A 15,877-nucleotide genomic window follows, 5' to 3' on the forward strand; every position below is an offset into this window, starting at 1 on the left:
AAAGAGAGAGATAGAGTCCAGTCTGAGTCTCAGTGTCAATGTGCTAATGTGGCCACTGTACTAGTTTGAATTTATGAACAACATAAACTTCCTGAAGCATTCGTATCAATAATTATTTTTGTAAATATTATGATTACAATTATTAATAATAATATAATGTTGGGCTTTAGGAGTCTGTGTTGAACATTTCAGGGTATTGTTCTATGTGTTAAAAAATAAATAATCTGACCTTATTTATTGTTTAATTACTTTTTTTATTGTTTCCATTAAACCTTCCTCGTCACAGATTAAAGTAAAAACTTGAGTCTTAATATTAAAGTGACGGAGGCAGCCGTGACGTCGCCTGTCCCGTGTAGGCGGCCGCTCCTATTGGACAAACACGCGGAAGTGACAGACTCACTTCTTGCTAACAACAGCTAGCATCCCGTGTCTCTCCGGTGAACTCTCCGGTGACGGCCCCGCAGTCATGGCTCTACCGGCTCAGCTCCGGCCCATCCAGCACCACCTCCGAACCGCCCAGGAGCACGAGGCCCGGGACCCGGTGGTGGCGTATTACTGTGAGTGTTAGCCATGGCTACTGTTAGCATCCGTGTTAGCTTTGTTTACCTGGGCTGTCAGCTGCTAGCTTAGCCTCCACAGCGGAGACAGGGCTGCTCACAGAGGGGGACAGAGTGGGACATGTAGGGACATGGTGGGACATGTAGGGACAGGGTGGGACATGGTGGGACATGGTTGGACATGGTGGGACATGGTGGGACATGGTTGGATATGGTGGCACATCGAAGAGGACACATTCTTAATGAGACAGGGCTGCTCACAGAGGGGGACATGGAGGGACAGGGTTGGATATGGTGGCCCATCGAGGATGACACGTTCTTAATGAGACAGGGTCACTTCAGGGTTTAACCCGGGACAAACTAACTTCACGAGGTAGACATGTGTATGTGAGGACTCGTCCATCACCCGTTCTCTAACTTGACCTGTTAGTGTGGAGGTTTACTCTGTGAGGTCCCAGAGGTCCCTGTCCGGAGAACGTCCCCTTCTGACGTCCTCCCGAGTCAGACATGTCACCAGTGAAGAATGAGCTGCACCCAGTGAGTCAGCAGCAACACGTCCACAGGTGTTGATCACATGGAAACTCCATGATGAGGAAACACAGTCACCTTTTATCTCAGAGTGTCCTCGTGTTTCAAACTGTCTCTGAGTCACGTCTTTTATCTGTGGACCTCATTCTCACCTGTCTGCTGCTGGAGAGGAGATCAATAAACTTTCATCTTATATAAAGTTATGACCCTGTAATCCCAGGTGGGCGGGGCTCGGCCACCAGCGATCAATCTGAAGATCTGTGCTCACTTTCAGATCTACATGGGATTAATAAAGTATCCATCCATCTATCTATCCATCTATCTACACTGAAGGGAAATGGATGATGGTGATTCTGCTGTGCTAAGCTAGTGGCGGCTAATGTAGAGAAATGAGGAGGAGCCACTGACTTATGGTGAACAGCAAAACATATAGTTTGACAAAAGTAAGATTTATTTATTCTTATTTAGATCTCAGTTGTTTTGAGTCCATTACGTTGCTGGATCTTCATCCAGTGAGTTTAATTGGACAGGACAGAGATGTGAGCTGATGGTTATTATTCTGTGTTCCTGGAAACGGTCACTCAGCTAACCAATCACAGACTCAGCATGGCGCTGGACTGCATCCTGATTGGCTGCAGATGACAGGGTGGCAAGAGTGAGCGAGAGGCAGAGGGCCTGCTGGGAAATGGATGAGGTGTGTGTGTGTGTGTGTGTGTGTGTGTGTGTGTGTGTGTGTGTGTGTGTGTGTGTGTGTGTGTGTGTGTGTGTGTGTGTGTGTGTGTGTGTGTGTGTGTGTGTGTGTGTGTGTGTGTGTGTGTGTGTGTGTGTGTGTGTGTGTGTGTGTGTGTGTGTGTGTGTGAATTGTGAATTGTGTTCCGTCCTGACAAACCTACGATTGCACAAAACCAATTTCCTCTTGTCGTTTTGCTCTGGATTTTCTTTCCCGACATCTGGTCGGTTTAAGAGCCACATTGATCAGACGGTTGTGGAAATGCTCAGAGGAGTTCCTGCTGTGAAACAAGTTTTAAAAAATGTGTTCATGTCTAATTAACAAAATTATGGTGCCTGTATTAATATGATTATTAATTACATCTGTGACCTTGTGCTTGAAACCTCTGAACTCTGCAGATGAAATGTTCCTCTAGTCTCTACATTGGTATTTTTACTTCAAGTGCTTCATGTCTCTAAAACCCATACAACCTCAGCTAAAAGAAACCTCCAAAAGATTTCTAAATATAGAAACATTAACTAAATATTTCCTAACTCTCCATGAATGCATGTGTTTGTCTAACAACCTGTGGGGGAGAGCTCCACTGCTCCAGAGACTAATATCTAAATGACACGAAGCTGCAGCAGCAACATGTCAGATGTGAGTTAGACCTGCTGCTCTGGTTTGAATGAGGTGGACTTGGCCGACTGCAGGTTTCCATATTACCTTCATCAGCTGTGATTTAAATGAATCAACGGCGTTTCTCCTCCTCAAGGTCAGAGCAAACACACAGTGACCGATGGTTTTAGGTTTATTCAGAAGTGGTCGTCGTAAAAAAGGTGGTTTTCTTGGCGGACGTGAAACGTGTGGTTGTGGGTTACAGACCTCATCCTCACCCTCACCCCAACCTGGTACTCCTGACAAATTGCTCACCACAATGTGGTCGGGTTCTGTCAAAAGGTGCGAGTTTGACTGAAACCAGTATCAGAATCAAACCGATCAGACAGGATGTGGTTTCCACAGCTGAGAGGCGTCTTTGTCCAGTTGTGTCCTACAGGCAGGAATGCAGAGACTTCTTGAAGGCACAGGTTTAATTTACAGTGAATGCGTTGTTGAAGTTGTTTGGACCCAGGTTCTGTGTTGCTTTGCTGCTGTGATGTCGTTGCAACTGGGATTTAGGCGGATTATGTGGATAATGAGCAGAACCAGGGATCAGAGCAGGATTGTTTTAATGTCAGAGACCAGAGGCGGCTGATGGAGTAAGTGTGGCGCTGGCTTAGTTTGTAGCAACTAACAGGTTTAACTTTAAGTCTTCTAGTAGGTTTAATGAGACTTTTGACGACTTTTAATCTGCAAAGTGGCTTCAGACAATTCAGACATGACACTGGCTTATATATTAAACAACAGAATCTGACACTTCTACGTGTGTGAGCACTTCTGTTAGAGGACACAGTGAAACCTGAGGTGGACCAGTGATCCAGGCAAACCACTGGAGGTCAGCAGCCCCATGCGTCTGTGTGAGTCTGTGTGAGTCTGTGTCTTTGTGTGTCTGTGTGTGTCTGTGTGTGTCTGTGTGTGTTTGTGGGGCCGGACGGCAGGAAGCTGCTGTATTCATGCTTCATGTTACAGAAAGAAGTTTTAAGTGAACGTCTCTCTCTGTTGCGTCTTTCCAGGAGTTCTCCAGCTGAACAGTAAAATAGAAAATGACAATAAAGTCAGAATATCTTGGACACCCACAGATTATGTGATCGTTAACATTATTTTTATATATTTTACACATCGAACCCAAAATGATTGGACATGCTACCAGGTGCAGTCTCTGTTAAAAGCCTGATTTTCCAGCTCCATCCACTCGTTTCAGTTTTACACCTCATCAGCCCCGAGTTTTCCAGCTTCTTGATCTGAGACTTCTGTAAACGCTGCTGTTTCAGTTGAAAACTCCAGGGTTGTGTAGTCGTGGTCATCATCAGACACGGCGTCAGTCCTTGGTTTGACCGGTCGCCAGCGCCGGGCCTCAGCAGCCCTGTCTGAATTAGCCGGCTAATGCTGCACAGTATTTCACCTCCACTTCAGAACAGGCTGATCAATGGAGGGTTGAGTCAGAGCCGTGATTGTTCAGCTGTAATGAAGCAGCATGAATCACCATTAGCTCGCTGGCTGAGGCTGTCTGGCACCATTACAAACCCTTTACACTGATTGGATCATTATAAATGAGCTGTGGGACTGAACACGCCCCCCCACCGGACTGAGTCCTGAGTTCTACTTGAAATGTGTTTGTTTCTATTCTTTGTTTCCTCTGTCAGCTTGATTAGTGCAACTCGTCTGGTTCTATGTGGCAATGGTCACCTAGAGAGAGTAAATATAGAGGGACGATAGATAAGCTCCTCAAAGTGAAGCCAAAACATCATGATCGCCCTCTGGTGGCTGGCTGCCATACCTGTCATAACCCCACCTCCTCCATGTTAGCAGATGGGACCAAACTAAAAGATCTAAGTAGAAATTACATAAATGTTTGTCAAAGATGGTTCCTGTTGTTTTAGGTAGTTGCTGTAAAAGTAATGAGTTTTGTTCCAGACCTCACTGATGAGTAAATCTGAGGGAAGGCCGGCAGGCGACCTCCCTCCTCCTCCCACTGGACTTGGAGCAGGAACTCTCCGTCTCTGAAATTAAGCTGGAAGGAAAATAGACCAATAAGTTGTTCAAATGAATTCAAGTGCAGCCCACGTGTCTTAATAGGCTGTCTGCACAGTTTTCACTCCCTCCACTCCTACACCCTCCTGTCTTCTGGTCACGAGCATCGTGGCCCAAACTTCTCAGCAACTTTCCGAGGAGTTTACGATTTCCCTGAGGCGTTCAACTGCGGGGCTGTAATTCTCCAGGAGTTGTAATTCTTCTTGCATATGGAGTCCAGTTGAAACACTCTGTGTTCATTTCCTTCAAGCCAGCGATGCCCAGCGGCTGGAGGCATCAAGTCTCAGCTTGTCTGTCCGTCTGTCCCATTCTTGTGAACTCAAAATCTCAAGGACGCCTCGTGGGAATGTCTTTTGACTGAAACTCAGTAGGACTCAAGGAATAACTGATCAGATTTTGGTGGTCAAAGATCAAGGTCACAGTGACCTTACATAGAGGCTTTAGTCCTCAAGGAGTTTCTTCATATTTTGACCAGTTTTCACTGGGACTCAAAGATGAACTGATTAGATTTCATGGGTCAAAGGTCACAGTGGTTAAAGCAACTGAACCTGCACAGGTTGGTGGAGGCCGCCGCAGAGGAATTCAGTTTTTCATTTGGATCAGAGTGACAGTGCTTTTCCTAATTACCTCTGTGGGAAAACAAGTCACAGCTGATCACTGACTAACTTAACACCTAATATCTTCAAATTAAAATAAGTCATTAAACATCAGCTAACGACTCAGGTTTTTTATTTTTTTATTCTCATGTTTTGTCAAACTCGTGATTAACCAGTTTTTTTCCCTCATTGCCGATTCTCACCACATGGACTATCACCAGAAACCCCCTCCAGTGTTTTATTTCATATTCTGCCTGTCCTCACTTCGCACTGGGCTGTTATCAAACACCCGTTATAGCTGTGCTGCGTGTGACAGTGATGTAACTCTCACACAGCCGAGCTGACAGCCTCCATAATATCCTCTTTGTCAAACATGTTTTCTTACTGAGCCCCAGTGGACCGGTCTCACAGAAGACGGAGGCGCTCATCAGATCCTCTCGATTGGGATATTAGTTGTGATGCACATATGTCAATAATACAAACTGCAGCATTAGAATGTTGATTTGCACAATGATAACCATGGCAGGGCTCAAAGCTCGGCAGCCTCAGCTGAGCTGCACACTCGTAGTGATTCTTGTGCAATTACCTTCTAGGTTGTGCCGCGGCGACTCCCACTCAAGCAGTAATTGGTTTTGATTGTGATGTGCGACCCAATGAAAACATGTCATAACAAATCACCCAGTAACGGCTGAGGGTTGGACACTAGCCGGTAATCCCATCCTGGAAAAAAACCTTTTAGGAGCAAAAAGTCCCTTAAGTGGTTTTCTGTTTGCGTCTCATTCTCCAGAGCCAAAAGGATCAGGCGGATGAAAACCCTGGACCCGGACTGGGACCTGTGGTTTTGTGTGACTGGTGTGTGAGCGGGTGTTTGCTCGGGCGCAGAAACACAGAGTGAAAATGACCGATCGCTTCAGATGCTATTTAACTGTTGTTCTTCAGTGTCTATATTCTACTGTTGAGACCAAATGTGACACCTTCAGTGAAAGGTTAGGAGGGAACATCCTTCATCACCAGCACCACAGCTCATCTTACTCTGTGCACACAGCAGCAGCATCAGTCTGTCAACTGAGCAGCTCGCCATCGATTCAGGGTCGTGAGCCATTTCAGACGCAGTCGGAAGTAGTGGAACCACGACGGCAGGAAAGTGGTGCGGGGGGGGGGAGTGTCACCAGAGACCCTGTAATCTCTGTAAATAACAGCCTGATGCTTCTTATGGCCAGTTTCACCTCTGAGGACGTGACAGAGCAGCAGGAGGAAGACAAACGTTATTCACTGGGAACCATCACAAGTCAAATGACTGGTCCATGTTAATACAGAGGTGAGGAACGGATATTATAATTAAAGCCACACCGATTTATCATATTGTCTGATAACATTCTTTTATAGACATTTACATTCGTTTGCTGATATGATCAGATTTTTCAACTGTAAATCACTTCAAGCACTTTTTCTTCTTCTTCTTCTTCTTCTTCTTCTTCTTCTTCTTCTTCTTCTTCTTCTTCTCCTTCGATCTCATATTTCCACCGAGGAGGTAATCGTGTTTAAACCAGTCTGTTTAATTGATTAAAACTCGGTGGAAGGATGCGGTATGTGTCAGGGAAGAACTAATCTTTACTTTGGAGATAATAGTTTTCAATATCTTTGTTGATTTCTCAGAGCATTATTCATGGCTCTTTAGGTATGAAATCATGTGTAGAGATCTTATATTTGACAGTGTGATCGATGGCACCTGATTGAGTTGAAGGGCTGTTGGGCCTTGGCGGAGGTGTGACCTCTACCCAGTGACTTTCCAGTTACTTGTTTTATTATATTGTTGTGAATACTTGAACAATGAGAACAAAACGCAGTTACCTTTAATGACCATCAGAGACGCAGTGTTTCAGACTCCCTCATTGACTGTAAATAAAGATGGACGACACGTTTCCTTTAGAAATGAAGCAGAACTATCTTCGATACAAACACTGCCATCTAGTGGTGACGACGTCATGTTGAGTTAGTCTGTGCAGTAATGATGAGTCGTGGTTTCAAGGTCTGACCAATAAACCACCCATCATGGGTACGGTTCACCACTGATACTGCAGCCGGCCACCAGGGGAGCTCCAGGGTCCTTGTCTTCTGGGACGTGTCTGTTGTCCCTGTGGCGTCTTCCTGTCCTGTCATCACAGTTGTCTGTGTCGCAGCTGAAGTGAAGGTTGCAGTGTGAGACTGAACAAAGGACGTCTTTGTCCCTGATGGACTGACGGACCTTCTTGCTGCCTGCTGCTCAAGCTGCTGCATGTCTCTCTGCACTGACTGGTTAACTGCCTCGGTGAGTTCATGGCTGCATGAGTCTCACCCTGGAGGGTATACCCCCCCCCCCCCCCCCCTATCACCAGTCTGCTCTGTGAAGTGGGACATTGTTCCTTGAGGCTCTGCAGGACCGTGATGCTCAGCAGCCAAACGTGGGTTTTCTCATTGTGTAAAATATTCTTTATAGGGACAGTACAAATCTGAATAACACTCAATCCACCAAGGAGGAGACAGTTCACACTTTCCTCCTTTAAAAAGCCTCTCTGGTGTTCTCTGGTACAGTCCGTCCATCTCAGCCCTCAAGTAGGAAACAGGTCAGGACGTATGAGGAGCTTCTGTGGTTTCACTCTGCAGCTCTTTCAGTGTCAGCTGTCAATCATCACTTCTCAGCCTGTTTTTATATCAAACAACTGATTCAAACCAAACTGATCAGAAACTTCAGCAAACATCAGAGAGAGAAGACCGACCTGAAACCACAGAAACATCTTTAAACATGTTTTTAATGTCTGCTGTCTGCTAACCCTCAGTAGCTTTCATGTCATCCAAGTTAAATAAAGTCTCTGGTCCACATCAACAGACCTGAAAGCATAGGAAGTGCTACTGACAGGAAGTGCTACTGACAGGAAGTGCTACTGACAGGAAGTGCTACTGACAGGAAGTGTTAGGGACAGGAAGTGCTGCCGACAGGAAGTGCTGCCGACAGGAAGTGCCGCCGACAGGAAGGGTTAGGGACAGGAAGTGCTACCGGCAAAAAGTGCTACCGACAGGAAGTGTCGCTGACAGGAAGTGCCGCTGACAGGAAGTACCGCTGACAGGAAGTGTCGCTGACAGGAAGTGTCACTGACAGGAAGTGTTAGCGATGCTTTGTATTCACCGCTGGTAGTCGAGTCATGTGACTGATGAGAACCAATCAGGAAGAGAACGTCTGCGTCATTGTTTACTAAAGTCTCAGTTTCTGTTCAAACTAAAGTTCTATGGCACCTGAAGGTCGTGCGGGGGTCTGACAGATGAGGGATGTGGGAGTTGAGGTTCAGGCTCTTCTCTGAACTCTGAGGCCTGTCCCAGCTTGGGAGGAAGTCTTTGACCTTCGTCCGTCTCCGCTGCGTCTTCGTGTTTGATCTCCGGCTGAGGAGAAGACAACATCCGCGGCTTGTTATGAAAAATTCACTCCTGTATATACGATTCCTCCACATGACTCGGTGTTTGAACCAGGATGGAGAGGAGTGGTTTTTTACTGAGCAGTAAAAGAGACGTCTCGTCCTCCTCACCTTCATCTCCTCACCCGTCTCCCCCCTCTTGTCCTCCCCTGCAGGTCGTCTCTATGCTATGCAGTCGGGCATGAAGCTGGACAGTAAAACACCAGAGTGCCGAAAGTTCCTGATCAAACTCATGGACCAGCTGGAGTCGGTAAGTTCCCACTTCACTTCAGCCCCAGTTCTCCCTGTGTGGTATCCCATGGTGTTGTGGAGGTGGAAACAGCTCTGTGTCAGTGTGTTGAACATATATGTTCTTATGTTTTATTACATAGTCATTTTAATGGGAATTAAACTGATTCTGATAAGAACCAGTAATCTAGATTTAGCATTATAAGGACTTTTAGTTCCAAAGTTATTTTCCCTGTATAAAATCATTCATCATCACATCTGTCTGATTGAAGGGAATATTCCATATTTTAACTGATGAGATCTCAGAGGTCGAAGGTCTGGGGAGAACATGTTTTTTCTCGGGTTAGACTTCGCAAGAAATAGTTTTGAATCTTATAATAGAAGAGAAAAATCACATGCACCTGATATTTGTCATGTTAAACCTCAGTTTCTCTTATTTCTGATAACCGCACATGACTCTCAGGTACAATCCAGCGCACAGGACACGTCATGAAGGCTGCACGATAACAGGAAAACATCGTTAATCAATTAAAATGATCTTAATTTCTTTTAATTGATCCTCGAGGGCATCAGGGCTCCATCTGATCGAGTGATACATCCACAGTAGGTGTGAATGCTTGGCACATGAAGCAGCATCTTATGCGATTCGTCTATCGTGCTCGTTGATACCAGCTTCAATTAGTTTCCTCCAGCTCTTCAGCCTTTCAAGTGCATATAGTCTGTTAAAAGCTTTAAAGCTGGTCGAGGTCGGAGCTTTCATCCGACACACTCTCACAAAGTACGCTGCTCTCAACAGGGGCAACACTAATTAGGTTTTATAGGGTTGTTATGCTGAAGGAGGCAGACAGATGGGATGGAGAGTCCCAACGGGAGTCAAACAAATGAGACCTGGAGGAGCGGAAGACGACTCACTGGTCCCATACACGCAAATGGTGTTGATCCTGAACGAGACGTGTAATCTCACTGCAGATGGAGCGGATGACGGCTCCCTGGGGGCTGGCTGCACTCACTGACGTCTGCTCATGTTTCTAATAAGTTTTAATTAGTTATGTGATGATATAAAGACAGGCGTCATGATTGACAGCTGTGGCTGCCTCTTGATTGGCCTTGGTACCACAGCTACACTCCACGATCACCACTGCAACCGACCACATCGGCACTAGATGGCAGCGTTGGGATCCAAGATGTCTTGACGTCATTTCTTGATGTAGTTTATCGATCGCTCAGAGACAATTAAAGGACACAGGGGACAGACACAAAAACATGTACACACTCACACAGCTGCTCCCTGGAGCCAGGTTTAACAGAGGCTCCGGAGATCTTCATTACTGACACACACACACTCACACACACACACACACACTCTCCCTAAACCGGACTCACATCCGCTGCTTTGATGTTTGTGTGTTTTCTGTAGCTTGTGTTGGTTTCCTGTTGGTTATTTTTATTAAATGCACATGTTTGTATTTTCCTCCGCCTCCCGTTGTTATTTAGATATGAGCTTATTGCTGCGGGGCATTTTGAAATATTATGTTAAATGTTTTAAACCTTTAATCAGTTTTCTGGATGTGTTGAAGGAGGTGGCAGTTTGTGCTTCTCACTTTATACTTTCTAATATTTAGTCCAACTGTATTGGTAAAATATCCAACGCATCGGCCTGAGCCTTTTCCTTCTTCCACCTTCTGGACCAGGTCAGTTAGTCAATATAAGAAAGAAGCTGGTTATAGTAAATATAGTTGAAGTAGCGCTGCTCTGGGGTTTTTGTCTCTGAGCTTCTCACCTCATCGTCTCTAAGGAGGAACCCAATCATCCTGCAGGAAGAACTAGATCTTGTTTCTGTTATCTTGTCCTCTTCATCCACAGCTTGTGATTTAAATGTCAATGTGCGACGTTGACCCCAGGCTATAAAAGCTGGATCAGCTCTGGTTACAGCCGTTAACATAGGTGTCCACCTTGTTTCACAACTTGTATTTATAATATATGCTTTACTTTTTACATTCATCCATTTTCAGAGCTTTTATTTGTTAACACAAACTTGAAATTAGTTTATCCAAATAAAAAAAGAATAAATTGGATCCATATTCGTCTTTGAACAGACGTTAAGTTTCATAACTCAGTTGTCAGCCGCACTAGAAGAAGCCTGATTATTTAATCCGTGCACAAGCAAGCAACTGTAAAACATTAAACCTCTGAAAAGGTCTTTTCTCTTCTCTTCTCTCTGAACCGTGGGGATACCCGGAGGTTTTTTCTATGTTCCACTTCTTTATGAGCTGTTGCCAGAAGCTGTGACTCATCTCTGCAGCGCGGGCGAGTCGGGAAACAAACCACATCAGCTTCTCTCTCTCTCTTTCCCCGGTGACCTGGCACATACGCACAATACATGTTGGACTCATTAACTCTATTTTCCACTCGTCCACCACGGGCTCAACTCTCCGAGGCTTTGCTCTCACTGGGATGTTGGAAAATCACTTGTTGAAAAATCTGTTTCATATCGTGCACAGTGGGAAATCAGGCGCTGCTAAATTTAGAAGTCTGTCTGCGTAGTCACAAAAGTTATTGTCTAAAAATACATTGAATCATCAAATAAGGATGTGAATTGAAGTGGTGATGATTACAGTCACCAGCTTCCAGGTGCTTGTTTTAGTGTGATGGAGATAATTCAAGATATTTCAGCATTTGTTTGTTTGTCAGCGGTTTATTTCAAACCTTTCATCTTTGATGCAGATCCGATCGGGGGGGGGGGTGGATTCAGGATCCTTCTTTCTCCATTTTCTTTAATATTGCAAGATGTGAGGTTGGCCCTTGTAGTTGACTGCTGGGCCACACACACACACACACACAGACACAGACACACGCACGCACATACACATAGACGCGCACACTCACACACACATACACACACACGCACATACACATAGACACGCACACACACACACACACACACTGATTGAGTCAGTGAACAGAGTATCTATTCAGTCAGGGTCCTACTGCTGGAAGCAACCACCTGTTTGCCTGAGTGATTTTAACAAGAAACCTGAAGCTCGGCTGGACACAGTCACAGAGAGTGAGACACACAGAGAGTGAGACACACAGAGAGAGTGAGACACACAGAGAGTGAGACACACAGAGAGAGTGAGACACACAGAGAGAGTGAGACACACAGAGAGAGTGAGACACAGAGAGAGTGAGACACACAGAGAGAGTGAGACACACAGAGAGAGTGAGACACACAGAGAGAGTGAGACACACAGAGAGAGTGAGACACACAGAGAGAGTGAGACACACAGAGAGTGAGACACACAGAGAGTGAGACACACAGAGAGAGTGAGACACACAGAGAGTGAGACACACAGAGAGAGTGAGACACACAGAGAGAGTGAGACACACAGAGAGAGTGAGACACACAGAGAGAGTGAGACACACAGAGAGAGTGAGACACACAGACGCAGTCACAGAGAGAGTGAGACACACAGAGAGAGTGAGACACAGAGAGAGTGAGACACAGAGAGAGTGAGACACACAGAGAGTGAGACACACAGAGAGAGTGAGACACACACAGAGAGTGAGACACACAGAGAGTGAGACACACAGAGAGTGAGACACACAGAGAGAGTGAGACACACACAGAGAGCGAGACACACACAGAGAGTGAGACACACAGAGAGAGTGAGACACACACAGAGAGTGAGACACACAGAGAGAGTGAGACACACAGAGAGAGTGAGACACACAGACGCAGTCACAGAGAGAGTGAGACACACAGAGAGTGAGACACAGAGAGTGAGACACACAGAGAGAGTGAGACACACAGACGCAGTCACACAGAGAGAGTGAGACACACAGAGAGTGAGACACAGAGAGTGAGACACACAGAGAGTGAGTCACACAGACGCAGTCACACAGAGAGAGTGAGACACACAGAGAGAGTGAGACACATAGAGAGTGAGACACTGTGGGTGTCTTCAATAATGAATGCATGTGTAATGAACAGTTGTGGATTAAATGTGTGTGTTTCCAGATGAAGAAGGAGATGAGTGACCATGACTCCATCACTCAGGAGGTTGTTGGTAACGCCCACATTGAAAACTACGCCCTGAAGATGTTCATCTACGCCGACAACGAGGACCGGGGGGGGCGATTCCACAAGTAAGAGACTGACTCCTCCTCTTGTCTATCACGTGTTATGATACATTTAGAACACACACACACACATACATACATACATACATACATACATACATACATACATACATACATACATACATACACACACACACGTGTGTCAGACTTTCTGTTTCCTTTTAGTCTCTTAGCAACAGACGAGTGAACAAGGTCACGTGTTCTGATCAGAGATCAGTGAAGTCTCTGTTTGACCTTTGATCACGTTTCAAGTGTTGGAAGCGTCACCGTCATGTGAACGTCAGGTGTGTTTCTAACACGTGACGTGAAACTGAAGAACACAAACATCTCAGGATGAAGAAGAGGAGCCGGACACGAAGACGTCCACTTGGAAACACGAGGAGATTCCAGATCTTCTGGTGATGAGGGCCGACCCCGGTGTGGATGAGATGTAAACAACAACACTGATCTTTCCACAGCAGAGTTTATACGTCATGTCCCGCCTCCTGCTGCTCTACAGGCTCCGCCCCTGCTGCTCTACAGGCTCCGCCCCTCGCCTGGATGATCCCACATGTTCCTGTTTGAAGGAGTCGGACCCGACAACCTGCTGCTTCTTCACAAACACTCCCTACTTGTGTTGAGGGTTTGGAACAGCAGCAGATCTTCTCCTGTAGTTCAGGACTTTCTCTTTGTGTCTAGTTACACATGATGACTCATCCAGAGCTCAACGCTCCTCAAACCACAGGAGCTTCTTTTCTCTCCGAGCTGCTCGCCACACTTTTCCATCCGCTCTCGATCTTCGTCTTCACACTGAGACACAGTTTGTTTCGTCCTGTTGTGTGAGAAGATACCAACTAATACAACTCTGATGAAAAGTCCTGTGTGCAGTTCTCACAGAGGGGCTGTAGTTTGTGATTAACTCTTCTCCTGAAGCAACAGGTCTTACTGGATCAAATCCACCGGATGTTATAATGTTAATGTTTTAAAATCACAGTTTCTCCTCCATGAACTGATGGAAACACGGGGGAGCAGAACAGGAACAGGAGTGTGAGCCGCTGGTGCAGCTTGTGGAGAATGAATGGATCCAGGCGACAGGTTCTCTGGACGTGTTCAGTGTGATGAAGAGAGAGAAGTGTCCACATGGAGCAGACCACTGAGGTTCCTCTGGAGGGGGGACCACAAACAGTCTGCAGGCTTTACGAGAGGCAGGAGGGCGCTGCTAACAGGACCCAGGCCCCAGTGAGGTGTTGTGTCACCCCCGGACACACACACACACACATACACACACACACACAAAGTAAATATACAGTAATTTACTAAGTAAAAACAAGCCCAAATGTGGGCATATATACATGGGTAAAAAAACAACAACTCATTGACTCATTCACACACACACAAACGCTGGAGGTGAATGTTTATGAGAAACTTTGTTGGAATAAGAAACTTCCTCCGACGTGTCGAGGCCTCTGCAGCTCACACACTGCACTACAAGTAACCCATTGTGTGTGTGTGTGTGTGTGTGTGTGTGTGTGTGTGTGTGTGTGTGTGTGTGTGTGTGTGTGTGTGTGTGTGTGTGTGTGTGTGCGTGTGCGTGTGTCTCAATCCTCAGCTCCATCATTCTGAATCAACACAACCCGTCCCACTGAATCTTTATTTCTAAGCTCCCCCCCCACACGTCTCTGTGTGTAGTGAGCAGAGATGGAGGTCCAGGTCGCTCTGGTCTCCATCATCCTGGTCTCACTGGTTTAATCCGGTCTCTGGGTTCACATCTCTCTCTTTGTATGAAACCAACCTCCTGGTATAATCCCATCTGAATCTTTGTGTTCTCTTCCTGTACAACACTCTGTGATGTTTATTCATTGTGATCACATCACTTGGGAGTTTTTAACTTCCTGCTCGTGTCTCTCAGTTTGTCAGTGAGCGAGCAGGTCGAGGTCGAACCTCCCTGACGACAGAGAGAAGACCTGTTGTCATGACTTTCAATGTTGAGCTGCTGTTTATTTGTGAATTCATAAATTTTCATTCTGTGCACACACATACACACACATTCACACAAACACACACATACACAAAGCTCAACTACAGACAATATTTTTGGTGTTATTGTCCATTAAAGATGCAGCTGAGCTTTGTGCTTCACAGGAAATCAGTTTGATAAATCTCTCCTTCCTTCATCCCTCCTTCTCTCTCCCCTCCTTCTCTCTTCCCTCCTCCTCTCTCCTGCTGCAGGAACATGATCAAGTCCTTCTACACATCCAGTCTGCTGCTGGACGTCCTGTGTGTGTTCGGGGAGCTGTCAGAGGAGGTGAGGTCAACATCCTCAGATGTTCACTTCACTTCGTGGCATCAACGTAGAACTTCCTCTCACACGAGAAACTGTTACTCAGAATGTGTTGCACCCCCCCCCCCCCCCCACCGCCTTAGATTGAATGAAATCTGTCTTTAAATGTGTGGTCAGAGGGTCATGTTTCCATACACAGGTTACAACACACACACACACACGGTCGGGTTCGAACATAAAAAAAGGAGAATACCTGTCGGGTTGACGTGCACACACACAGACACACACAGACACACACAGACACACACAGACACACACAGACACTAGACCTAATCCATCTGGATGTGAATGAGGCACACACCAGATCTTTCTCTACATCGTGTCTAAATCTGCCAGAAGCCATTAATACATCAACGGGACACTTTTGTCTGTACAGCCTGATGGACACACACACACACACACACACACACACACACACTCGGCCATCACACAATGAGTCCTCAGAGTGGCTGGTGGCGGTGAGCCCCACAGTCCGGACTGATTGAGTTTCAGGCAGTAAAAGAGGTTTTCAGCAGCTTCCCACCTGAGCAGAGTGGTTCAGTGTTCAGTTACACCGTGGTCCATCAGAAGGCCTGACTCTGAGTCACAGCTCCCCCCCCACGCTGTGACACTGGGGGTAGAGACAGGTTCAGTATCTGTCGTAGTTACCATGTGTAGCTAAC

General features: G+C 46.1%; 1 protein-coding gene across 2 annotated transcripts in view; it reads left to right on the top strand.

The window, feature by feature from the left end:
- Positions 1–377: 377 nt before the first annotated feature.
- vta1 (vesicle (multivesicular body) trafficking 1) overlaps positions 378–15,877 on the top strand; it is a 28,097-nt gene continuing 12,597 nt past the window's right edge. For both annotated transcript variants that reach the window (XM_053444974.1, XM_053444975.1), the window contains exons 1-4: positions 378–557; positions 8,683–8,777; positions 12,774–12,901; positions 15,104–15,179. In XM_053444974.1, the coding sequence (XP_053300949.1) occupies positions 467–557; positions 8,683–8,777; positions 12,774–12,901; positions 15,104–15,179 (390 nt within the window). In that variant the 5' untranslated portion in view covers positions 378–466. The remainder of the gene's footprint in view (positions 558–8,682; positions 8,778–12,773; positions 12,902–15,103; positions 15,180–15,877) is intronic.

The sequence above is a fragment of the Pleuronectes platessa genome, chromosome 17 (genome assembly GCF_947347685.1).
Source record: "Pleuronectes platessa chromosome 17, fPlePla1.1, whole genome shotgun sequence".
NCBI lineage: Eukaryota > Metazoa > Chordata > Actinopteri > Pleuronectiformes > Pleuronectidae > Pleuronectes > Pleuronectes platessa.